The sequence below is a fragment of the Dipodomys spectabilis genome, unplaced genomic scaffold (genome assembly GCF_019054845.1).
Source record: "Dipodomys spectabilis isolate Male_0828 unplaced genomic scaffold, ASM1905484v1 ptg000136l, whole genome shotgun sequence".
NCBI lineage: Eukaryota > Metazoa > Chordata > Mammalia > Rodentia > Heteromyidae > Dipodomys > Dipodomys spectabilis.
The window spans coordinates 11,739,024-11,765,699 of NW_024870813.1; the positions used below are offsets into that span (position 1 = coordinate 11,739,024).

The 26,676-nt window shown below is 36.6% G+C and overlaps 1 protein-coding gene across 4 annotated transcripts in view; it reads left to right on the top strand.

Annotated features, from left to right (window-relative positions):
* Window positions 1–26,581, top strand: part of Ppp3cb (protein phosphatase 3 catalytic subunit beta) — a 57,863-nt gene extending 31,282 nt beyond the window's left edge. The window contains exons 10-14 of one of the 4 annotated variants that reach the window (XM_042690275.1): window positions 4,764–4,841; window positions 16,268–16,352; window positions 17,301–17,398; window positions 23,320–23,349; window positions 24,968–26,581. In XM_042690275.1, the coding sequence (XP_042546209.1) occupies window positions 4,764–4,841; window positions 16,268–16,352; window positions 17,301–17,398; window positions 23,320–23,349; window positions 24,968–25,146 (470 nt within the window). In that variant the 3' untranslated portion in view covers window positions 25,147–26,581. The remainder of the gene's footprint in view (window positions 1–4,763; window positions 4,842–16,267; window positions 16,353–17,300; window positions 17,399–23,319; window positions 23,350–24,967) is intronic. The other 3 variants (XM_042690276.1, XM_042690277.1, XM_042690279.1) reach the window with 3 other exon arrangements.
* The last annotated feature ends 95 nt before the right edge of the window (window positions 26,582–26,676 follow it).

Below are 26,676 nucleotides of genomic sequence, written 5' to 3' on the forward strand. Positions count from 1 at the left end.
CGATAAGTTATTCTTATAAATTGAAAAGTTTATAATGATTTCTTTCAGAGAACTTGTAATCTTATCGTCCATTTTAGGTTCCCTTGCATTTCCCATTGCTTACAGCTTACTGCTACCTATCCTTGAGGCCTCAATGATTAAGACTCTAAAATCTTTTAGAAAATGGGAAGTCAAGGTCTTTTACTACTTCCTATTAGTGTGGGCCATAGGCAAAGGTCAGGATTTTTGCCTTGGTTTGACCTGGGTCAACAAGAATAGCTGAGATCCTAGTACCTGGATAATCCTTGGAGCTCTTATTGAGGGATAGTAACTTTTGGAGATCATATCAGTTATAGTTTTTAAAGAAGAGGAACTATGTTGTAGAAATACAGAACTGGTTGGGACTGACACAAAGCAGCAGTAAAAACAGCCACAGACTTAAGATTGCCACAGATAATTGTAACCAGACAACAATACTAAAACACTGGGGTTTTTTGGAGGGGTTGGGGGAGGGTTTAAGGTATATTTAATAGGTAGGTTTCATTAGGTAGCTGATGAAGAGAGCACCACGTAGTATTCAGGCAGGAAAGGCAATTTATCAAACTGCTGCCCCAGATGCTGTACTTGTTGGAGAGGCTTGGCCAAAAGACCCACCCTGGTTCCAGGACTTATCTAGGCTAGGGACGGGAAGAGGTGTGGCCAGATGGGGGAGAGATGTGGCTATACTGGATCTGATGTGGCCTAGGACCCTCCTATGGTTGGACAGCCCAGAATGAGACCTAACAGGAAGGGGAAGTGACTTTCCAGAGTTGCCTGTTACCTAAGTAACACAGATATTGGGCAGAAACTTAGCCAAGGGGTAGGAAGGTATCTGCACAGGGCCTGCATGGCCCAGGGCAGACCCCGGGAGTGGGAATAGGAGGGCTGGGAGGAGGGGGGTTGGTTTCCACCATTTGAATCCAGAGGACCCTGAGAGTAAGGGACTTAGAAGATTACAACAGAGTCATTAGGCTGGTCTACATTGATCTAAGTTCAGCTACGTTGGCTAAATTGTCTGGATGGAATATGAACATAGAAGTTAATAAACAGTACACACATCTGGCCTTGTGTTATATTTAGGATATCAAGGGACATATGGTTTGAAATAATTCCTGTCTCCTCATCTTTACCTTAGAATTTAGTAATTAGTCCTTAAGCTATATCACTTATAGTTTTATAGGTTGGAACAAGGAAACAAACTTGGTGGAACATCTGGGGTTTTTCCTGGATCTGTGGAAGTAGCAGATGAAAGAAAGTCAAGAGTGTGAGTCACTGTTCAGTTGAACTGTAGACAGACATAGTAATCAGGTTATGGTGATCATGTTATGAACTATTTCCTGCAGCCTCTTGGCTTTAGTTACTTTTGAAAGGGTGAGCACAAGTGGTGCCATTTGGTATCTGATACTATCCACTCTTAGTTGAACAGTTTTGTCCAACTGTCTGTGTGTGATCCCTTGTCACCAGCATAGCTTTATCCTAGTAGGTCTCTTCTTTGCTGGAATAAGACAGTCCAGTTGATCTGATCCTATGTTGGAAGGAGGTGATAGGTCAGGTAACAGTCTTCCAGTTAACCCTTTCAGTTAAACCCAACAGGAGATTAGTAGAAATAGCTTCTAAGAAATAGCTCCATTAATTCTAAAAAGCTAACTAAATTTCATAAGTAAGTACTTAAAGAGCCATCTTCTTGGGGCCTGATTGCTAATGTTCCAGGAGAGGGTCAAATCTGCAATGATAAAAGACTTAGAAAGACCATGGTAAAATTTTTCATACAGCAATTTGATTAAAGTCTAGTTATTTCCATTGCACTTACCATTTTAAAGTACTGATTTAAGATGGACAGTATTGTTAGGACCGCTATGCTTTCCTCATTAAAACTATGAACTCATTACAACTATAAACACATGAATGTGAGCCTGTAATGGGCTAGTATCATTAATTTAGAAGGCAACTGTTTGGTATAGTATCTTCCTCAGCTTTGTATCTTAGAAGACAACATACTTGGGGAAGAGAAATACATCAAATTTACAAAAGAACCAGCAACAATTAGTGTCACTGCTGTTGTATATACTTAGTTATAGTTATAAGGTAGGTTTTTAAAAGACCTTGACATAGAGACAGTTAAATAAACTTTGACTTAACATTTAGTTTCATAAATAATCAAAACCTTTAGAGGACTAACAATACGTAGTAATCACTTGAATAAATATTTTCTTTAAGCCAGTTTCTTGGAAATATTACTAAGAAAAGATCCTTAGGACAGTTCTGTTATTATAGACAGAGAATTGGGTATTAATTTTATCAATGTATTAAATCTTGATCTTAGAAAAACATTTAGGTAACCTTTTAAATTACAGTCAACTTAATCACATAAGTTCCACCTTTTATATATTTCTCAAGCAAAAACCTTTTCAGAGCATAGAATAGCAAAGTTTATCCACAGAGTTAGAACAGAAGTAGTGCAGAATATGAAAAAGCAGAGAAGAGTTTTAATTCCACAGAAGACAAGAAAGGATCCATTAACCTTTTCGGAGACTTAGACATGGAAAACATCTCTGTAGAAACAGATCATGAGCCACATTTTGATTAGCGATAGGCAGGCTTGTCTTAAAGGGTGAAAAACCACATTGCTGGTGCTAGAGGGAGAAAAACCAAGGGACTGTCTAGGGCAACAAAGTGGAACAAAAGAGAGTTGGACATTATTTAGAATTTTCTGAATAGGTCAGACACATCTGACATTCCTTCTGCAGTTCCAGATCCTTCAAGAGAGACAAGAAGACCTGGATATAACGGGCTTGCTAATTTAGAGGCATTATGATAGAAAAGATAAAGTAAAATTATTGTCTGGAGGCCAGACCTTTTTTTTTTTCCAGTCCTGGAACTTGAACTCAGGGTCTGGGCTAGTACTCTATCACTTGAGCCACAGCGCTACTTCTGGCTTTTTCTGTTTATGTGGTACTGAGGAATCAAACTCAAGGCTTCATACATGCTAGGCAAGCACTCTACCATTAAGCCACATTCCCAGCCAGAAGCCAGACTTTTTGATCTGGCAGTTTGTAAGTGCTATAAAGGGATACAACCAAGGAGTATATCTGTCAGGCATTTTTTGTCTTCAGAGACAGTATCCAATGAATCCCAGTGTCTCAGTGTGTACCCCAGTGGAATGAATGTACACCATAGGGAGTTTGTTACCCATTTTAAAGGCAAGACAAGGAAAAGAAAAGATGTCTCTTAATGCTTTCGTGTGTGTTTAGAGTAGATGGGTAAAAGACAACATGTCCCTTAGTCATTTTCTGTCACCTGGCCTCTGAAAAAAATCTATTAATACTTTTTTTGTTGTTGGTGGTCATGGGCTTGAACTCTGGGCCTGTGCACTGTCCCTGAGCTCTAACACTTGAGCCATAGCACCACTTCTGGTTTTCTTGTGGTTTATGGGAGATAAGAGCCTCAACGACTTTCTTGCCTGGGGCTGGCTTTGAACTTCAGTCCTCATATCTTAGGCTCCCAAGTAGCTAGGATTACAGGTGAGAGCCACTGGCGCCCAACTCTTAATACCTTTTGTATGTGTTCATTCCTAGGTACCAGTAGGCCATCCAGAGGCTATCAGTCAATAGGAATTTTTATTTAATTGAAATTTGTAGCCGGGCACCCTGGCTTGAGCCATACTTCTACTTTTGGCTTTTTGATGGTTAATTAGAGATTAAAGTCCCACTGGATTCCTACCAGATCTGGCTTTGAACCACAATTCTCAAATCTGAGCTTCCTGAGTAACTAGGCTTATAAGTATGAGCCGCCCCACCAGGCTTGAAGTTTTAATTCTAGCAGGGAATACAGACAACTTACATTAGTGTTTTAAAACATTTGGCAGTAAAACCAGTAAGTAAATGCAGAGTCTAAATTTGTGAATCATCTCCAGAAACAATACTTGATACTATAACTGTAATAATGACCAAACTTGACATGAAAAATTGAACACATGAAAAGAATAAGACTATAGAGAAAATCTTAAAAACATTTAAAGAGGGAGAGTTCTAAAGGGTGGGAAAACCAGTAGAGTAGAATCTGGAAAACCAAGGAAAAAGGAAAAGGAAGATTAGATGTAAGAAAGAGTCATGGGTTCAGCTTGTTAAATAGTCATGAGTAATATTTAAATTTCAGTTTTAAGGAAATTACTGGAGTCAGTTTTAAAAGACTGAGTTCCTGGAACTTTTTTTTGAAATGTATGAACTATTTAATGATTATTTTCTTATTCTTTAATGCCATATTCATGAATGAAGATCTAAAACATGAATATTCAGATAAATTATTTTTCTGTTCTTAACCTCTAGAGTTTGATTTTTTTCTGAGAGACTTGAAATTTTACTTCATTTAAGAATCCCTTTCTTGGCTGGGAATGTGGCTTAGCCATAGAGTGCCTGGCTAGCATTCAGGAAGCCCTGGAATGCACTGAGGCTCAACTGGTAGAGCACTAGCCTTGAGCACAGAGAGACTCAATGACAGTGCCCAGCTCCTGAGTTCAAGCTCTACGACTGGCAAAAAAAGAATCCCTTTCTCTCACACTTGTTATCCATTGAATTATTTTATTTTGAAAGTCTTTAAACTTTTAATTCCGTCCTTCCTGCTAGCTATCAGATGTATTTATTTTGGGGTAACAATCATTTGACTATTTGTATGAATCATTGGTATGCATAAAAATAGACAGTTGCATATATGAAGCTAACATGTAAGTTCTTTTTCTTTTTGAATAGTGACAGAAATGTTGGTGAATGTTCTGAGTATTTGCTCTGATGATGAACTAATGACTGAAGGTGAAGACCAGTTTGATGGTATGATTACTCATCTTACTATTTTTTTAAAATTGTGAAATGTTGTTTCTAACTACACAACCTAAGTATATACTATTTTGCAAAAAAACAATACTCATCGCTTTCAAATAGCTAGGATATTTGATAAGTGACACACTTTTCAGATATTGTGTAGTATTTTAAATAATTCCAGATATTTTTATAGTGGTATGGGAAAGAAGATGAGTTTTGGGAAAGGAGAAATTCAGAAGAAAGAAAAGAAAGCTGAAAGATCTTTAAAAAATGTGGTTCTTCATGAATTTGGACACTGCTTTTTGAAGAGAGCATTTAATACAGTATTCTTAGTGCATCAAAAATTCTTGAACTCCCAGTGTTGCTTTCATTTTCTTGTAAATATGAAAGTAAGTTGTTCTCAATTTAGTGTGATTGTGTTCTAAAGAACTATTTGCTAGAGATTCTGAAAGCATATTTTCCATAGAAACGAAGTTATATGTGGTGCTTATTATATAAGCCAAGAAGTTTATGTGCATAATTAATATTATGGTATACAGGAATACCATAGACATAAAATTCCTTTTTATGTTTTAAATTTTTTATTTAAAACTTTTTAGTTTATTTAAAACTTGAGTGCTGAGTACTGATGGATCATTCTATAATCCTAGCTACTCAAAAAGGTTGAGATCTTGAGGATAAATTTGGAAGCCAGCATAGGTAGAAATTAAATTGGAACACTTCATCTCCAGTTGACCAGCAAAAAACCTGGCTCAGCGATATGGCTCAAGTGGTAGAGTGCCAGCCATGAATGAGAGCCTGAGGCATCAAAAAAAAAAAAAGAGTTGAAAACTTTATTTCTTTCCATATTCTCATAGCTTTGTTCTAGTAAACTTTTTATAGTTGTAGTTAGTATTTAAATGTTTTCATGTGTTAAATATGGTATTCATATTTAAGATTTAATAGCTGTTTCTTTTCATTTCAATTTTTTTCTCTTTGCAACGAGGTCTTGCTATCTTCCCTTGAATTCATCCAGTACTTTCCAAGTACTGGGATTACAAGCATGTTCCACCATATCCAACTTTTTCTTGCTGGTAATGGAGACCAAATGTAGGACTTCTCTCATGCTTTTTTGTCTGTTTGTTTGAGACAAGATCTCTATATTGCCCAGGATGACCTCAAGATCCTGGGTTTAAGCTTTCTCCTGCTTTGGCCTCTCAAGTAGCTAGGATGACATGCACACAACAACACCTTGATAGTAATACATTTCTAAGTATATTGTAATATTCATTCTTAATCTTACTTTGTTTAGTAATTACATTATTTTAAATTATTATTATAAATTAGAATGCACTAAACGTTTGTACAATAACTTTTGTTTTCTTCTTGGAATAAATTTCTTAGAATTATAGACTTAAAGAACATAAAAGAAAGCCGGGTGCTAGTAGTTCACACCTGTAATTCTAGCTACTCAAGAGGCTGAGATCTGAAGATCACAGTTCAAAGCCAGCTCAGGCAGGAAAGTCCCATGAGTTTCTTTTTTTTTGGTCGTGGGGCTTGAACTCTGGGCCTGGGCTCTGTCCCTCAGCTCTTCAGCTCAAGGTGAGTGCTCTACCACTTGAGCCACAGCGCCACTTCCGGTTTTTCTGGTGGTTTATTGGAGATAGGAGTCTCACGTTCTCTCCTGCCTGGGCTGGCTTTGAACCATGATCCTCAGATCTCAGCCTCCTGAGTAGCTAGGATTACAGGCGTGAGCCATCAGCGCCCGGCTCCATGAGTTTCTTATCTCCAATTAACCACCAGAAAACTGGAAGTGGTGCTGTGGCTCAAAGTGATAAAGCTGAAGGGCTCAGGGACAGCACCCAGGCCCAGAGTTCAAGCCCCAGGACTGACTGGGGGAAAAAAAAAAAGAATTTGAAGGATAGCTGAGCACTGGTGGCTCAAGTCTGTAACCCTAGCTACTCAGGAGGCTGAGAGCTGAGGAATGCAGTTCAAAGCCGCCTGGAGATAAGAATCTAAGATTCTTATATCCAATAAACCACCAGAAACCCCAAAGTGGTGCTATGGCTGAATGCTAGCGCTGAATGAAAGCACTCAGGGACAGTGCCTAGGCCGTGTGTGTGTGTGTGTGTGTGTGTGTGTGTGTGTGTGTGTGTGTGTGTGTGTGTGTGTGTGTGTGTGTGTGTGTGTGTGTGTGTGTGTGTGTGTGTGTGTGTGTGTGTGTGTGTGTGTGTGTGTGTGTGTGTGTGTGTGTGTGTGTGTGTGTGTGTGTGTGTGTGTATTTCATGTATTTATTTTTTTTGTTGGTCGTGGTGCCTGAACTCTGGGCCTGAGTGCTGACCCTGCTCTTTAGGTCAAGGCTAGCGCTCTACCACTTGAGCCACAGCACTTCTGGCTTTTTTCTTTTTGCATAATTATGTGGTGCTGAGGAATCAAACCCAGGGCTTCATGCATGTAAGGCAAATATTCTACCACTGAGTCACCTTCCCAGCCCTTAGCTTAATTATTTTAATTGTGAACTACCAAATTGTATTTTAGAAGAACTGGGACAAATATGAAGTACCTCCAGCAATGAATCCATATATTTCTTTACAGTCCCACCACATTGAATTTTGATTATATTTACTTCCTTTGCTTGGTGGCTATATACTAATTAGAGTTGATTAAAGTTACATTTCTTTGATTTGTAACAATGCTAAGAAGAAAATGACTTTTTCCAACTATGTAAACTATCCATTTTAATGAATTCACTAATAGACTAAAAATTGTAGACATTTCTTCACCTAAGAAGTTTGATTTTTAAAAAATTTTTGTTATAAAGGCGATATACTGAGGGATTACAGTTACATAAATCAGTTAATGAGTATATTTCTTCTTGGACAGTGTCACCACCTTCCCTTGCTCTCTCCCAGGTTTTCCCTTCCATCTCCACGCACAGGTTATATAGTTCATTTTTTTTCTCTTTCTCTTCCTCCTCCTCTTCCACCTCCTCCTCCTCCTCCTCTTCTTCTTTCTTTCTTTCCTTCTTTCTTTCTTTCTTCCTTCCTTCCTTCCTTCCTTCCTTCCTTCCTTCCTTCCTTCCTTCCTTCCTTCCTTCCTTTCTTTCTTTATTTCTTTCTTTTTCTTTTTTTTTGGTTGTTGGTTATGGAGCTTGAACCTCAGGGCCTGGATGCTGTCCCTGAGCCACTCTCTGCTTTAAGGCTAGGGCTCTACCACTTGAGCCACAGCACCACTTCTGTTTTTTTGAGTGATTAATTAGAGATAAGAGTCTCACGGGAACTTTCTTGCCCTGGCTGGCTTTGAACCACAATCCTCAGATCTCAGCCTCCTGAGTCTCTAGGATTACAGGCATGAGCCACTGGTGCCTGGCATATAGTTTATTTTCAACATACTGTCTAGTGAGTACCAATGCTACATTTACAAGTTTCATTTTTTTAAAACACTTGTAAACCCATTTGTTGAAAGTACAGAGTAACTATGTACAGGAAGTTTTTATTACCTCTGTTAACATGTAGAACTGTACATTTACTCTTAAACTTTGTGAATAACTGACATAGTACATTTATATCGATTGATTTTTGGTTTGACTAATAAGATTTGATGGGTAATATTTCTTTTTATTCTCTCGATGTTTGTGTGGATGTTTTTTATTTTAAGTATTTTATCAAATGTAGACTTAAGTAGAATTAAGTAGATTTATTTTCTTTTCCTAGTTATAGTGCTATATTTTGGGGGGCATGGTGGGGTAAAGAATAAGTGTAAGCTTGGATTCTAATTCTAATCTAATTCTGGTGATTCTGTAGCTTCAGACAAATTATCTTTCAGGACTCAGTTTCCCTTATCTTAAAATTGAGGGTAATAATACCTGTTTTGTAATGTTGTATTAAGGAAAATAATAATTGAGATAGTGATAAGTAAAATAATATTTTTGGGTAATTTTCTAATTTATCACATCTGTAAAATACCTAGTAAGCATTTCAATTAGTATTGTTAATTCTGTGTCTAAATTTAAGAAATTAAATATTTAGCTTTTCAAATCAAAGATTTCTTGCTCTAAGTAATGTTCAATATCCTTGTTGAGGCCTGAAAAAGCATTTGGTATATGATGCAGTAGACATCTATACTTCTCCATAGCTGCCTGTATTGATAATTTTGTATGGCTCACAAATGGCATTATAAATATCCAAATGGCCCTTGGTAGGAAAAAGTTTCCCTGTCCCTACTTCAATTCATTTACTGTAAATTATTGTTGCAATTATTCTATTTAGGATTCAGGGTTTTGATTTTGAAAAAAAAATCTGTTATTATCAACTTAAATTAAGCCGGGCACTGGTGGCTCACGCCTGTAACCCTAGCTACTCAGGAGGCTGAGATCTGAGGATCGCGGTTCAAAGCCAGCCTGGGCAGGAGAGACCGTGAGACTCCTATCTCCAGTAAACCACCAGAAAACCGGAAGTGGCGCTGTAGCTCAAGTGGTAGAGCGCTCGGCTTGAGCTGAAGAGCTGAGGGACAGCGCCCAGGCCCAGAGTTCAAGCCCCACGACTGACAAAAAAAAAAAAATTAAAAAAAAATCAAGTTAAATTAATATTTCAATATTCTATTCAATTTTATATTCCTATTACTATTTCAACTGATTTCTTTCTCCTTTCTTTCTTTCGTTCTTTCTTTCTTCTTTCTTCTTCTTTTCTTCCTCCATCCTTCCCTTCCTCTCCCCTTCCCTCCACTCCCCTCCCCTCTTCTTTTCTTTTCTCTTGGTATTTTGAACTTAGGGCCTTACTCTTGCTAGGCTGATGTAATATCACTGAGCCATGCCTTTAGCCCTGTTTTTTACTGGTTATTTTTATTTTTGAGAGAGTCTCACTTGCTGCCAGTCTGAGCCTCAGTCTACCTACTTTGTGCTTCCATACCACTGTGTTCAGCTTCCTTTCTGTGGAGACAGAATCTCACAGACTTTCTGCCTGGGCTGGCCTATTACCACAGTCCTTCCACTCTCAGCCTCCCACATAGCTTGGGATGATAGGCAAGCATCACCGTATCCAGGTATGGATTGAGAGTCTCTTGAACTTTTTTGCCTGGGCTAGCTGCAGTCCTTCCAATTGCAACCTCCTACATAGCTAAGATTACAGGCATAAGCCACCAACATCCAGTTATATAAAAAATACAAAGAAATATATCTTGCATATTTGTATATACTGGAAATAGACCTAATATATGTGATATACAATTGATATATTACCATATATGTATAAATACATTGTATATGTATGTAGGTTAATCTTATATCCAAAAACTTAAGTCGTTAAAATTATTTCATGGAGTAATTTTTAATGTTTTTCATAACTTTTGTTTTTGCTTTTTATTTTAGTGGTGCTAGTGCTTGAACTCCATCCTAGGCAGGTGCTTTACCACTTGAACCATGCCACCTAGCCCTGTTTTCCTTAACTTTTTAAAATGTCATTTGGTTTTTTTTTGTTTTGTTTTTTTGGGTCTGGTCGTGGGACCTGAACTCTGGGCCTGGGCGCTGTCCCTCAGCTCTTCAGCTCAAGGCTAGCGCTCTACCACTTGAGCCACAGCGCCACTTCCGGCTTTTTTCTTTTTGCTTATGTGGTGCTGAGGAATCGAACCCAGGGCCTCAGGCATGCAAGGCAAGTGCTCTACCACTGAGCCACCTTCCCAGCCCTAAAATGTCATTTGGAAAAGGCAGTTACTGGTATTTTCTGTATTTTTTTCTTTTTTATTCTTTAAAACTTAGTATTGCTACTAACATATTTAATCAGAGTGGTAATAGGTAATGCTTCAGTTCTTTTTCTATAACCAAAAAAAAAAAAGTTTCCTAATTAAGGATAATTATTTGACTCTAGGAACCTGAGAGTTATATGAAGATAGATATATTTTTGAGACTCTTTTTTTTGGGGGGGGGGGGGTCCGGTCGTGGGGCCTAAACTCTGGGCCTGGGCACTGTCCCTCAGTTCTTCAGCTCAAGGCTAGCACTCTACCATTTGAGCCACAGCGTCACTTCCAGCCCCATTTTTGAAACTCTTTAGGCATACATATAAACTTTTATTGTATATATCCTTTAAAAAAAGAAATAGAATTCACAGTTTATTGCTTGTATATAACTTGGAAGTATTAGAGTTTTGTATATCCTCTAATAAGATGGTTTTATTTTAATATTTTTCTTATCAGTATGCTAAATCATTTATTATATCATTCTTGCAATCCAGAAATGAATATCACTAAAGAGGCAATATAAGTTAATGAAAAGATGGAGCTGGGAAGGTGGCTCAGTGGTAGAGCACATGCCTTGTGTGCCAGAGGCCCTGGGTTCAATTCCTCAGCACCACATAAGCAAAAAGAAAAAAGCCGGAAGTGGCGCTGTGGCTCAAGAAGTAGAGTGTTCGCCTTGAGCTGAAGAGCTGAGGGACAGCGCCCAGGGCCAGAGTTCAGGCCCCACAACCGGACCCAAAAAAAAAAAAAACAAAATAAGTTAATGAAAAGAAAATAGTCTTAATTTGTGTCTTGTCAGTATTACTCAATAGCTATGCAATCCTGGAAAATCTTAACTTCATAAATTAATTACACTTAAGAAAGATTCACCATTTATAACAACGTTTCTATGGGAAAATACACTGAATTCCAAGTTTGAATACTAGAAGTCAGATATCCTCACTGTCAACATGTAAGGTACAGTTACTCCTCATTTGTACTATCAAGGAGTAAGAGGAAGGATCCTTAAGAAGGTTTTAAGAATATGAGTCTGAGAATTTGTATGGAGGACTTAAGAAAGAGCATTGAGATTATAGAGAAAAAGTAAAGGACGTTAAGGTAGATACAAATACTTAGGATGGGATAGAGAAGAACTTACCAGAACTTTCCTTCATTCATACTCCCCTATTTCATCCCTTTATTCTGTCCTTTCCTCTGTTTCTTTCATCATGTCCTCTCCTCTTTTCCTGAACAGCTATAGACTGTGGGCCAAGTTTGGAAGAAATTTGACGTTAGTTAGAACAGTGGGTTAATGAGTGCAAAATAAAGGGTTTAGATTTTCTGTGGAGAAAAAGTGAGAGAGTAGTATTTGAGATTTCTCAGTAGAAAGGAATAGTTTTTGTAGATTCAAGTCTGAGATTAGCTGAAGTAATTAAGACTCTATTCTTAAATGATGATCTGTATACTGGGGTTTAGTGTATGCATGGGGTAATTTTTTTTTTTTGGTCGGTTGTGGGGCCTGAACTCTGGGCTTGGGCACTGTCCCTCAGATCTTCAGCTCAAGGCTGTGCTCTACCATTTGAGCCACAATGCCACTTCTGGTTTTTTCTACTTATGTGGTGCTGAGGAACGGAACCCAGGGCCTCATGTATGCAAGGCAAGCACTTTACCACTAAGCCACCTTCCCAGCCTTATTTGGGGTAATTTTTAAAAGACAAGTTTGCATAAATATTGCATATTAAATGCATGTAATATCCCTTTTGGAGGTATTATTTGATCATAACAGAATTTTTGAACACTGATTTCTATAAAATTAGAATGCATACTGTTTGGTTGTTTTGGGGGGGGTTGCTATATTTTTTTTGGGGGGGGGAGGTCGGTCGTGGGGCCTGAACTGTGGGCCTGGGCACTGTCCCTCAGCTCTTCAGCTCAAGGCTAGCGCTCTACCACTTCAGCCATAGCACCACTTCTGGCCTTTTCTGCTTATGTGGTGCTGAGGAATCGAACTTAAGGCCTCATGCATGCAAGGCAAGCACTTTACCACTGAGCCACCTTCCCAGCCCTATTTGATTTTTTTTTTTTTGTTTGGTCGTGGGACTTGAACTCTGGGCTTGGGTGCTGTCCTTGTGCTCTTCAGTTCAGGGCGAGCGCTCTGCCGCTTGAGCTACACCACCACTTCCAGTTTTCTAGTGGTTTATTGGAGAGAAGAGTCTTACGAACTTTCCTGCCCGGGCTGGCTTTGAACCGCAATCTTCAGATCTCAGCCTCCTGAGTAGCTAGGATTACAGGCGTGAGCCACCGGCGCCCCGCAATATTTGATATTTTTTATCTTCAGTTTGGTAAAGAAAATAACATATAGTGTTACTAAACTTTACATTTTGTATAATAGAATTATTTTTTAGCATTAGAATGGAATATATGGAAAGTTGAAATGAAAGCATCCATGTTGCTTAACGTTAAAACTATTACTTTGAAACAATCTGTTGCTTTTTTTTTTTTTTTTTTTTCAAAACGATGTTCCCAGCCAGGCACCTGTGGCTGTGCGCCCAGGCCCGGAGTTCAAGTCCCACGACAACAAAAAATAAAAATAAAAAATAATAAAATGATGTCCCTGAAATTCCCAGATTGGATTAGGAACAAAAAACTCATTGTTACCTCTAACAATAATAAAAAATTATTCAATTAAGATTCAAGAAATCATGTCTTGTTTTGTGGAGTATGGGAGGCTCTTTTCCTTGATTGGAAGTGGAAGAAATTTTTTTCCACTGAGATAGTTTATAAATTATAGTTACCTAAATTTCTCTGTATATACTACAGATTTTGCAGATGTTAGTGTCCTTGAAGAACCACATGAGTTTGTATCATTACCTTTCACTTAACATATTTCTATGGGTGACACATTTCCTTAGGGGTATGATTATAAATTGTGTGGTTGTTGTTAGCAGTCTTAGTAGTCTTATGTGTTTTCACGTGTTTTTTTCTGTTCCTAATTATGTCTATTTTCACCAAAATTATAACCATCATCCATAATTTCTTTCTGAACATATATCTTTTAAGAAATCTTTACTTTAGAGCTCTACCTAGAGGCATTCCTCTTTTATTCACCAGTTTCTACAGTGCTACATTTTTTTTCAGATTTTCAAATATGAGGGCCTTCATTTTTCTTCCTTTCTTTCTACATTCATTCTTCATTACCACTGCCAAGTTAAATCTCTATCTTTTTATTTGTCTCAACCACCTTTTCTCCATCATTCACTTCCTTTTTTCTGGACTCTCCATCTGAAGAACGGCTCATATATGGCAATAAAAAAGGTACAGACCAGACAGAGTAACATTGTTTTGAAATATGACTTCATAAATTATTCTCATGTCCATGTAAGTTAGCATATTTGTTGAATGAAGTTTATGCAGAGTCCTTTTGGGCCTTGTACAAATTTAGTTTTAACTTATAAGTTAGTATTTGGTGTTTTTAGAAGTCATATTCCAAGATATCTGTCTTTCTGTGCATGGAAATATTTTTTCCCTCTTTTCATTCCTCTCGTTTTAAAATTTCATTCTTTTGCTTATTTGTAATGTTTTGTACTTTTCCCTGCATGACTAGGGGTGTTTGATTGTCTGTCTTATTCCCCAAAGTAAATTTATTGTGGGCAGTTACTTTTAATATGATGCATGATATGTTTGTAGACTGATTATATATCCTGGTTTGTACAGAGTGTTTATATTCCTGGGAATTTCTTTATTTTAAACCAGTATGATTTACATTGTCATTTGGTTTTACAAATACGTAAATTAAGGATGAAAATATAAATATACCTTGTTACAGCCAGCTTTCCCAACCCCCTACTGCTCACTCTAGGAGTAGCTATTTAAAAATGTCTGTCAATTTTAAAACAAAATGTCTAGATTAATTCAGTAAGAAAATAAGACTTACTTTGTGTCTTTGCACAAGTATTAATACACTATTTCTTTTTGTTTAATAAACTAGAAGATTGAACTTTGTAAAATCCCCAATGTCTTGAAATTCTAATATTGTTTGATTTTTATCTCTTTAGTAATTCTTTTAGCATCTAAAATATTTATTTAGAGCCATGGTACCCATACAATTTTGGTCTTGTAAAATGATGTAGTTTCATTGCTTGTACCTAGTATTACCCTTTATAATACAATAAAAATGATCATAGAGCCTTTTTCTCTAAAATATATCTATTGTTTTCATCCTTGAAATTGGATTTCTTTTTGTTTTCTTAATTTAGTCAGGACTAGTCATCATCTTAGTTTTTAACTATTGTTATTTGTAGTCTGCTTGACTTTTACATGAGATGTTCTAGCTTAGAAAACTTAAGATCGTTCAGACTTCTGTAAGGCTAAGACCCTTTTTTTTCCCTCTAACTTCTTTAGCCTTTCCTTAATCTTCTCCTCAGCCTTAGTGCTTCCATATGTGTGTTTTCATTATATTGAAGCACAGCTATAAGGAAGGAACCATACTTTTGGATCCAGAATAATTCTAGCTGCTATATATGAGATAAAAGTACTGAAATTGTTCTTTCTGGAGGCCAAAGGAAGGAAGATTTAATATATGAGCCTTTGTTTTAGCCAAGGATCCAGTTATTTTGGTCTATTCTGAATCAGTGATGGCACAGCTAACCCTTTAGAAATGAAGTAGTGATGATTCTTTTTTTTTTTTTTTGGTGGGGGGGTGGCGGTTGTGGGGCCTGAACTCTGGGTCTGGGCGCTGTCCCTCAGTTCTTCAACTCAAGGCTAGTGCTCTACCACTTGAGCCACAGCGCCACTCCCGGCTTTTTTCTTTTTGCTTATGTGGTGCTGAGGAATCGAACCCAGGGCCTCGAGCATGCAAGGCAAGCGCTCTACCACTGAGCCACCTTCCCAGCCCTAGTAGTGATGATTCTTTAGCCAGTTTTTTCATGGAGTCTTTTTTTTTTTTTTTTTTGGGTCCGGTCGTGGGGCCTGAACTCTGGATCTGGGCACTGTCCCTCAGCTCTTCAGCTCAAAGCTAGCGCTCTACCACTTGAGCCACAGTGCCACTTCTGGCTTTTTTCTTTTTTGCTTATGTGGGCCTCATGCATGCAAGGCAAGCGCTCTACCACTGAACCTTCCCAGCCCTCATGGAGTCTTTCTTACTGCTTATGTCTTACCACCTATATAAAAATTTATGTGTACTTGCACGGTTTTAGTGGACAACTGGTCTATGAGGTTGAGATGTACATGGTCGTTGAGATGCTAGTTTAGTCCTAACTTTGTAATTGAACTGTACAGTAGTCCTTTTACACCATTGTTTCCTGATCAACTTACAGCAAAGCAGCTTATACTTTCATAGTATAATGAAATATTTCCAGCTTGCATGTTAAATAGTTAAATAGAAAACTTAGTTTTCTCTTTTAGTCTGCATGCTATGGGCTCTCAGGAAACAGATATTATAAGATTGTTACTGGGTTTTTTTGTTGTCTGTTTTGTGAATTGGGTTCAAGTTTTGTTTTTCCTATTATTCTATAATTGAGGTTTGTTGATTACTTTTCATCTATATCTGTATCAGATCCTAGCATTTTACTAGTACTGACCTAATCATTGAGTGAAGAGGAAGCTTTTTCGCGTGAGTTCATATAGTCTCCTCCATGTGAGCTGATGACAGAGGACTTGGTATTGGTTTAGGTAAATGTGGAAGAAACTAATGGTATATTCCAAGAGTGAATTCCCTAAACTTGAGCCTCTCTTTCTGTTTATTCCATTGAAAGTAGGTTCAGCTGCAGCCCGGAAAGAAATCATAAGAAACAAAATTCGAGCAATTGGCAAGATGGCAAGAGTCTTCTCTGTTCTCAGGTAAAAAGATAAATAAATAAATGTATTTGTGACTATTTATTTTATAAAATTTAGTTCTTTTTATACTTTATGAGCATTGTCCTGTTTGCTATGCAGAAGCAACAGGTCACATTTTTTAAATAAATTAGTTGTACTTTTATATACTAAACAAGGTAATAAAAGTTCCTTTGAACCTAGGGAGTGTTTTTGGTTGTTTTTTGGTTTGTCTGTTTGTCATTTTTATTTTTTATTTTATTTTTGGGGTGCTAGGAATCAAACTTAGGACCTCACATATACTAAGCCACTTTGCAACTGAAACTAAAATGTTTTACTTTTGTGATTATTGTTGCTCTCTTTTGCTATTTCTTGTCCTTTTATGATGAAAGTACTAAAGTTACATCTTGAAAACTAGAACAGGAAGGAAGTATTACTTGCTGGTGTTTGTAATGCAGTTGCTTATTAGTGTAGGATGTGCCTTTTTGCTAGATCCGCAAATTGCCTTCCTGAGGTTAATTTAGGAAGATGTGTTTACACATGCATATGAATGTCTTTTATTAAAAAATTGTTTACAAACTGATTATAATAAATATTTGAACCTTAAAGCATATGAAATATCATATATTCTGATGCCCATTGATGAGATAAAACTTTTCAAGAAACCTATGTTCCTCAATTGTAATATATACCCTTCTATATGAGGTAACAGAATAATGGAAAATATATATATTGGGATCGAGGATAATATGTAATTAACAATAAATGTTGTAAATTAAATGGCCTACATCTGGGTTCTATCCCTTTGAAATTATTTGTTGGAAGTCCTTGATTTTATATATCTATATTTATATATATATATTTTTTAGTAGTTCTGGAGAAATGCACCTAGGACCTTATATATATTAAGCAAAGACTCTTAACACTAAGCTACATCCCCAGACCTTCTGATGTTCATTTTTATCTCTACTGCAGGGAGGAGAGTGAAAGTGTGCTGACACTCAAGGGCCTGACTCCCACAGGGATGTTGCCTAGTGGAGTGTTAGCTGGAGGACGGCAGACCCTGCAAAGTGGTAATAATGTTATGCAACTTGCTGTGCCTCAGATGGACTGGGGCACACCTCACTCTTTTGCTAAAAATACACATAATGCATGCAGAGAATTCCTTCTGCTGTTTAGTTCCTGTCTCAGCAGCTGACATAGGCAGGAGGCTTTATGATAGGTAGTATCTGATTAATACCTGACCAGGGTGGAATGCTGATAGAATGGGTAGCCCTTGAGTTAAAAATCATGGTCAGTTCCTCAGCTTTTCCTGAAATGATATGGAAATAACTCATATCATCATATCATAATGTCTGAAATATTTATTTATTCATTTGTCTGATGTATCTTTTTTTCTTTTAAAAGCCCTGAATCAGGGATGTCCCCTTACTAAAATTAGAATGTAACTCCAAGTTTCTTTATTTTTTTAAATTTGTGTAATTGTATTAGACTGATATTTCAGATACTTAATTTTAGAGTTAGCCTGCTTTAGCCCCAGAATTTCACTTAACATTCACAAAAGATTTTTGCAAGGTTTTGTACCCTGGTAAATGATGCCAAAGTTTGTTTTCTGTGGTGTTTGTCAAATGTTCTATGTATAATGACTGTCTGTAACATGCTGTTTCCTTCCTCTGCAGATGTAGCTGCTTTCTTAAATCTGTCTGTCTTTCTTTAGGTTAGCTGTATGTCTGTAAATACATGTTTAATTAAATTACTCTATCAGACACTTGTCTGTCTTTTGATGTAGAAGCAGCTTTGTAGCACCTTGTTTTGAGGTTTGCTGCATTTGTTGCTGCACTTTGTGCATTCTGAATATGAATGTAACGTTAGATATTAAGTCATTGTTATAAGGGTTGAATTTAAATCCTGTAAGTTAAAATTCAAAGGGTGTTATTAAGTGTGCCTTTATTTTGCATGAAAATAAAAAGAATTATACATAAAGCATTCCTGTAATCTGGCTCATTGAATGTTTTATAGATCTCAAAAAGCTAACTTTTTGTAATAAATATTTGTGTAAATACTGGCTTAACTTTTTGAAAGCCCATTACAGATAAATAGAAGAAAGTTGTGTGAATGTTGTAGCCTATATACAGTAACTCATAGTCTATATTTCTTCCCTTGTGGGAAAGCAAAAATTGTGATGTGAAAAAGTTAATTAATGCCACTTTTGACAGCCCTCTAAGGGTCATTATTCTGATAAAACAAGCAGCAACAGATCTGTTTTCTTAATTCCTGATTACAATTTATTTTTGTTATAATTAGAAAATTTTAAATAAAAAATTAATTTAAATATTTGAATAAATTTGAATTACATTGACCTTTCACAGTTTGACTGTTCCCAGTCTTATAATAAATCCTCTTTAATAAAAAGAATTTTCTCCTTAGAAAAGTAATTATTGCCCTTTCCATGTTGTATTTTATATGTTACTGTATTGTCTCCTACCACCATTGGCATATCTGAGATAGTCAACTATGTTTTAAAATTATTGATTTGAACTTTCATTCAAAATGAGATGTTTTGTTTGGTTGGTTTTCTTCCTTTTCTTTTTTGCCGTGGTGTTGATAATCAAACCAGTGAGCGAGCATTCACTGTGCTACTGTACAACCCTAGCCCCAAGTTTCTTTTTTTCAGTTAAAAAATTTTGCTTTTGGTTCTATGCATATCTTGTCTTCTGTTTTTTAATTATAATTAGAAAAATATGCTAAAAAGCATTTCATGAATGTACATTAAAGCAATTAAGAAGATCTTAAATATTCAGTAGAAAATTCACAAAATGTTAGAAAAGGATAATTTTAATAGTTTAAAGAGTGTTATACTATTCTGTTTAGAAAAGATAAATAAAACTGAAAGGTATACATAAATAAATCTACACTACAGTTATATCGCAACAATCCGTGGATATATTGTTTTACATTGTATCCATTGCCTTTAGATTACAGTTAGCATCTGCTAATTACATGCTTTGTTGACAAATCAGTACTTCTATTTATTCTTAATTCACATACAGCCTGAAGCTTATTCAACTTGGAAACCACCCTCAACTGCAGGGAAAGTTTGAAAGACAGCAGCTTTGCTGAAGGGACTGTCTATACGCAGCATAGAGTGAGTTAATAGGCGTTGAGTTTAAGGGGTTTAATTTGGGAAACTGGATAGATAGTTCCCAATTCTACTAGTTAGTGTTGGTTCTCTATGGTATGATTTAAGCTTTCAGTTGAAGTTAGCTCCTTAGCATATGATAAGCCCAACCTCATATAGAAGTTGCATCTGTATGATTTTTTTCAAAAAATTGTCCAACATTTTTTAGTTCAATAGATAAATATCCTGATAGTAGTGTGTACAGCTGAGAGGCATTGCCAGAAGAAAATGTTTTAATTCTCAGACCTCAATCCTACAATCATTTGGATAACAGTAAAGCTAATTCACCTAATACTTGAGTATTTGTACAAACTGCAACTCTATTGGCATTGTATTTTATGTTCATGTTTTATGTTATTTTTTTTCCTAGAATTTTTTCTTTTCTTTTTCTTTTTCTTTCTTTCTTTCTTTCTTTTTTTTTTTTTTTTTTGCCAGTCCTGGGGCTTGAACTCAGGGCCTGGTTGTCGTTGAGCCTCTTTGTGCTCAAGACTAGCACTCTACAACTTGAGCCACAGTACCACTTCCATCTTTTTTTGAGTAATTTGTTGGAGATAAGAGTCTCATAGACTTTTCTGCCTGGGCCGGCTTCAAACCATGACCTTCAGATCTCAGCCACCTGAGTACAATTATAGACATGAGCTGCCGTGCCTAACTATAGGAATTAAGTTTGGTGCTAGCACTATCATACTGCTTTCACCAGGTCTATGTAGAAAATGTTACCATCTGTATTTCAATAATGTCAGATTCCTTTTGATTATTTTCCTGTGTTGTGTTGAGGAACAGAGTTAAAAGGCAGTACTGTATTGAAACTGATGATCAGCCTCAAGTTTCAATACAGTTCTTTCCTTTACAGTAAAAGCCCTGTAAGTAAAAAAAAAAATGCCCTGTAAGTAAAAGCACATAGAGGAACGTACAGTAGTGCCTTACAGATATAATTTTGCAATTATTAGATCTTTTTCTTTCCAGCGTAATGCTTAAGTTTCAAATGCCCATTTTTCAATTCTAAGCATTCAAGTGTGGCCTAATAGGCAGTTTTGAGTATATCAGTTTGTATTTTGGAAAAGAAAAGATCAGTTAGAGATATCAAGAAATAGCAGAGAATATAATTTTATCTAAAAATAGTTCTGCATATATAGTTAAAAGTCAATTGAATGATTTAAAAACTGTTACCATGTTTTATAGCTTGGAAAATAGACCTTTAAACCATTGATATAATTTGCTTTCTACTTCTCTTAATGAGATGGGGGTGTGTGTGTGTTTGTTTTTGTTTTTGTTTTTGCCAGTTCTGGGGCTTGTACTCAGCGTCTGAGCACTGTCCCTGAGCTTCTTTTTTGCTGAAGGCTAGCATTCAACTACTTGAGCCACAGCCCCACTTCTGGCTTTTTTTATTTGTGTGGTACTGAGGAGTCAAACCCCGAACTTCATGCATGCTAGGCAAGCACTTTACCACTAAGCCATATTCCTAGTTCTCAGATATGTTTTTAATATTAATTTATTACTATATAACAAATTATAGAATGCTTCACATATAGTTACTTTTTTAAAATTTTATTTTATGGAGTACTCTGGAGTTGAACCCAGGGCCTCATGCATGCTAGGCAAGCACTCTATTACTAAGCCACATTCTCAGCCCTCAAATATAGTCACTTCTATGATCACAAACTCTTAAAACATTGTGATAAACATTTTTTTGTTCCAATTTTTGAATTGTAAAGAAAAATGTTTTGGGGTTGTTTTTTTTTTGCCAGTCCTGGGGCTTGAACTCGGGGCCTGGGTACTGTCCCTGAGCTTCTTTTGCTCAAGGCTAGCATTCCGCCACTTGAGCCACAGTACTATTTCCGGCTTTTTCTTTCTTTCTTTCTTTCTTTCTTTTTTTTCAGTCCTAGGGCTTAAACTCAGGGCCTGGGCACTGTCCCTCAGCTCTTCAGCTCAAGGCAAGTTCTCTACCACTTGAGCCACAGTCCCATTTCTGGCTTTTTCTGTGTCTGTGGTACTGAGGATTGAACCCAGGGTTTCCTGCATGCTAGGTGAGCACTCTACCACTGAGCCACCTTCCCAGCCCTATTTCCGGCTTTTTCTGTTTATGTGGTACTGAGGAATAGAACCCAGGACTTCATGCATGCTAGGCAAGCACTCAACCACTAAGCCACACTCTCAGCCCAAGAAAAGTGTTTTGAAGAGTAGGAATTCTAGGACTGATCAAATAGAGATGTTATTCCACTTTTCTATTTGTACAAATTATGAATACTTTCCAGTTGTCCAGTGTCAGTAGTAACATGTATGTTGGGCATATACTGTATCTAGTTTATAGTATACTTTAACAGTTAAAGAGGATTAACTCTTCCTTAATTCATCAAATAGAGTACTCATTCTACATTTTTTTTGACTCCTAATTCTCTTCTCTACCTGATTAAGAACACCACTGTTTTCTAATTTGGCCTATATATTAATTCTATAGATTTATTAGTGTCCTTTCAAATTAATAACTGCTTTGGATAAGGTATATCATTTCTAAATCATATTTATTCCTGTAAGGACACGTAAGGAATAATTACTGTAATGGATCTTACTGTAGAAGGATGGGACATTATTGTTTAAGATACTCTGAGGGTAGTTACTTTGGGCAAGACAATCTTTTGAGGAAATACTGTTCTCTGCAATCTCAGGTCTTGGTCATAAATCTAATAAGCTGTTTTCATAGTTTAAACCCAGAAATGAGCTAAAAAAGAATTTTAATTATAAAATGCATACTAAATATATTGAAGTACTTTAAATGAGCCAAACAAGTGATATCAAGAATGCATTTGTCTTTTTTAATCTGATTTATATGTATATTATAGAATAATAACTATCCCTTAATCTCTGACTGGCAGATGGGTTTGAAAAGATGGTCAGTACCCTTTCTTTCTTACTTAAGAAAACAGACTCCAATTTTGAGACCGATTCAAGTTTATCATAAATTGAACTTAGATTTACTTAAGCTTATAGATATTTAGGTTTTTGAACTATTACTGTCACAGTACAAGTTGGGCATAGTGAAACATGTCTGTAGTGCCATCTAGGTCCTGAGGTTGGAAGATCTCTTAAGGAATTTTAGACTAGTTTGGAGAACATTGTGAGATCCTATTATTGGAGGATAGGGGGAGGAAGTTTATGTTAGCAGGATGGACCATTTTTGGTTCTCCCCAAAGAACAAATATGTAGAATGTCTATATTTAGACTAATTCACCAAGTTTAGGATCTTTAAATTCTTTTGCAGTCATGCCAGCTTTTGTTGCTTATGTTTTATCTTAAAAACTAGAAATGACAGGAGAACCATAGCTCTTCCCTTCAATTTTTTTATCTTAGGGAACCAACTGATTATGAATATTGTTTCCCTTAGAAATAAAAGATCCTCATTTTCTTTTCTGCTACAATTCTATCATAATTTTAGCCTAGTGAATTTTCCTTTGATTGTAATGGATATGATACAGTATACAATGGAAAATTCTTAACACCTTCAAAATACTGAATTTGAAATCACTAATTAAAACTGGAGTACATTTGCCTGGATGCTAAGATATCTGTGTTTACAATAGGTCTCCACGTTCCGTTCTGAGTGATGTCATAGTGCTGTGTGTAAACTGTACTGTGGTGTTAGGACTTGGGGTATCAGTTGGGATTCTCTAATATGGGTACTATTTGTCTTAAATTGTAAATGATTATGTAGTATGAGATACTATGTTATATTAAGTGATCATTGCCTTTTCTGCTGTACAATATGACCCTTCTCATCTCTCTCATTCATTTTGCATGCCTCTGCTCACTTCTGTACAGCCACAGTTGAGGCTATTGAGGCTGAAAAAGGTATGATCAGAGTCCTTGCACTGGGCAGAGATCTGTGGTATGTGGGTGGGCATCAGAGAATGTCCTGTGGGTGTGTCTTACTCCTAGCTTGTGCAGCTCAAGATGAATCATACTGACTCATCAAGTTTAACTATCATATACCTCTCTCTTTTTTTTTAACCACAAGGGTTAATGTCCATAGTTGACTCTTTTTTTTTCTCTTTTCCAGTATTATATGCATCCACAATTTAATGTTTCTGATTTCTTTAGAATATAGCATGTTATGCTATGTGATATAGCTTTTAAAGTTTCCTATTTTAGTGGAAATTCCTAAACTACCCTGCAAATAGAGATTTCCCCATATTTTGCATGGTTTTATGCTACTCAGATTTTTCCCCCATAAGTAAAATCCCCGCTAGGTAAACAGGTGAGTTTATTTTTACCCATTTTAGTAATATACCCATATACTAACAGTGCAAGAACTGTTAATTATATATATATATATGTAATATATATCTATATATATTACATATATATATCTCAGTTTGGGCTATAGTTCTAGGGTAGTATCATTTGTTAGCTTGATAATGCACACTACTTTGTATTTTGCCCTAGCCATTTGATTGGATCATGTGTACTGGCTGAGCCCTGGGAATTACACTTTTTAAGCAACCAGATTAAGGCTAGTAGTATGGAAATCTTTTCATAAACATTTTAATAATGGAGGATACATCATTCCAAATAAAGTGAATGAGAATCCATAACCATAGCTGAGTGAAAGATGGTTGCCATTTTTTGTTTGCTTTTGTGCCACTGCTAGGGCTTGACTTCAGGACTTTGAGCTCTTACTTTTTTTCTCTACCACTTAAGCCACACCTCCACTTCTAGCATTTTGCTGGTTAGTTGGAAATAAGTATTTTGGTTTTTTTCTGTCCTGACCGGCTTCAAACTGCAATCCTCAGATCTCAGCCTCCTGAGTCACTAGGATTACAGATTGAGACACCTAGCATGGTTGCCATTTATTTTGCTTTTGGGTTCCTGAAGAATTTGTGGTAAATAGCTAGTGAATTATAGACATCTCCTGAAATATAAAACTACATTTTACTCTCAGCCCTACAGGTCTAACTTCTGCAATCATTCTCCACCTCCAAGATAGTCAATGACTTTATCTGCTAAATTTTAACTTAGCTTTACCTCTTTCTTCTCCCAAGCTTTTTGTATGGATTTATATACCGAGGATTAATCTTGTTTAATCTCCTCACCCCTACTCTTGTTGGTACCTTACTGTGGTGGTCACTGTAATCTTAGGATCTGGGGTAGGAAATAATTGGCACACTGATGCCCAGAGACCATTGCCCACAGGTTGATATCGTGGGCTGGGAGGGTTCATTTTTGTGTTTTCTTTTTTTAAAGCTAGGCTAATGCTTGTCATCTATAAAGCAATCATGTTGATATTTAGGTTTAAGCATTTCATATTTAAGTGGGAAGACTGAAATGGGGACAGGATACAGTTAAGTAAGATTTAAGTTCTGTTGCTATATAAAGCTAATTTCTTTCTTCTAAAGAATCATTAGTTATGTTTTTTAAATCTCAGCATTGTTTTATAATTACTGACTTATCAAATTTGCATTTTGTTAAGCAATACGAGGATTCTCTCCACCACATAGAATCTGCAGTTTTGAAGAGGCAAAGGGTTTGGATAGGATCAATGAAAGAATGCCACCTCGGAAAGATGCAGTACAGCAAGATGGTTTCAATTCTCTGAACACCGCACATGCCACTGAGAACCACGGGACTGGCAACCATAGTGCCCAGTGACCAGCAGCTTCCCAGGGACTCTCATATCTCGGGCCCCAAATGGACTGATCACCCGAGGAGCTGGAGGGTTCAGCCAATCTGACTATAACTGTCACAATCCCTCTGAAGAAACCATTGTGCTTTTTAAAACCTTAGCCCCCTTCCTGGATGGAGGCTTGAGGGCCCTGGGACATGTGCTATCTGATAAGATTTGGTCATTGCTGCCTAGGTGGAGAGCAGTGAGCAAGGGGCTTGAGGCAATTTCCAGTGGAGGGTATCTACACCTCCATTTATGCTTGTGGTTCACACATTTAAGTTTACAAATGAGATACCTTTTTTTTCCCCTCTCAGTAGAATTAGGTTTGTTTGTTTTTTTTTCAACCATGACTTCAAATGCAATCCTAAGAATTAATGTGAACTTTTTTTCCCCCATGAAATGTCATTAAAGAATGAATTCGCATGGTCTTAAAATATATTTCTGAGGTTACTAGCTGTATTTTGAATTGTAGGAAAAAATGCTGAGAAATCCAGTTGGCGTTTATACAAAATGCTAACCTCAGGTCTATAGTTCTTAAATGTGGCTAATTCTGTAATACAGTCTTGGTATTTTTCAATTATGAATGCTCAGACTATTTCTAGGAAGACTCTTTTACTTGAACCCAAATCCAAAAACTAGAGTCTTTTTTTGCCCAGATCTTTTGAGATTTATACCCCAGAGATTTAAGAAGAAAACCTCTAAATTTCAAAATTAATGAATTACAGAATTACTCATTTAAGGTACTTTAAAAGAAGTTTGTACATTGTCAAAGTAAATTTTAATTGAAATCATGTCTGTAAAACTTGACGTATTTTGTGTATGCATGTTTTCATTTTGCAAATATTTAATATATAGACCTATGATGTACAGGTACGACATATATAGGTTACCTAGATGTTATGCGAAATTTTAGTTTATCGTGAGTTGCTAAAATAGCCACCAGGGTGATTTGCTGCTGGCTTCCTATCCTTTTTATGTTTTAATGCAGAGGAAATTTTAAAATGTTCTGAAAATGTTTTTGATTAAGCAATGCAGCCTAGAAGCAATGGTTCTGTTCAGTCCTTCAGATGCTAGTGGAAGCATAAGTCAAGACTGCATGTGAAATTTTTCTTCTAATAGTTACAGAACTGCTTGGTTAAACTAAATGGAACCATGTGCTATAATTTTACACAATTATTGACCTGTATTGATTGCCACTGTAGTTTGGTACTCCCCTTTACTTTGGTGGCCTGCTTCCCTCATGCCCTGGAATACAACTCAGAGCTCCAGGCAGCGGAACCATCCGTTGTTTTGTTTGCCAGAAAGTGCACCCTGTATGGTCTCCTGTCTAAGTTGGAAATATTATGCATGTGCAGGACTAATTGAGTATTTTATAACCAGTAGCACACAATAAATTCCATGCATGGGCCGCTGCTCCTATCTCTGTGTTGGGTTTTATTTGGAAGATAGTTTGATTTGAACATTCTATGAAATCAAAAAATTCTGTTAATGGGCTGGGATATCCTCCAGGGAAG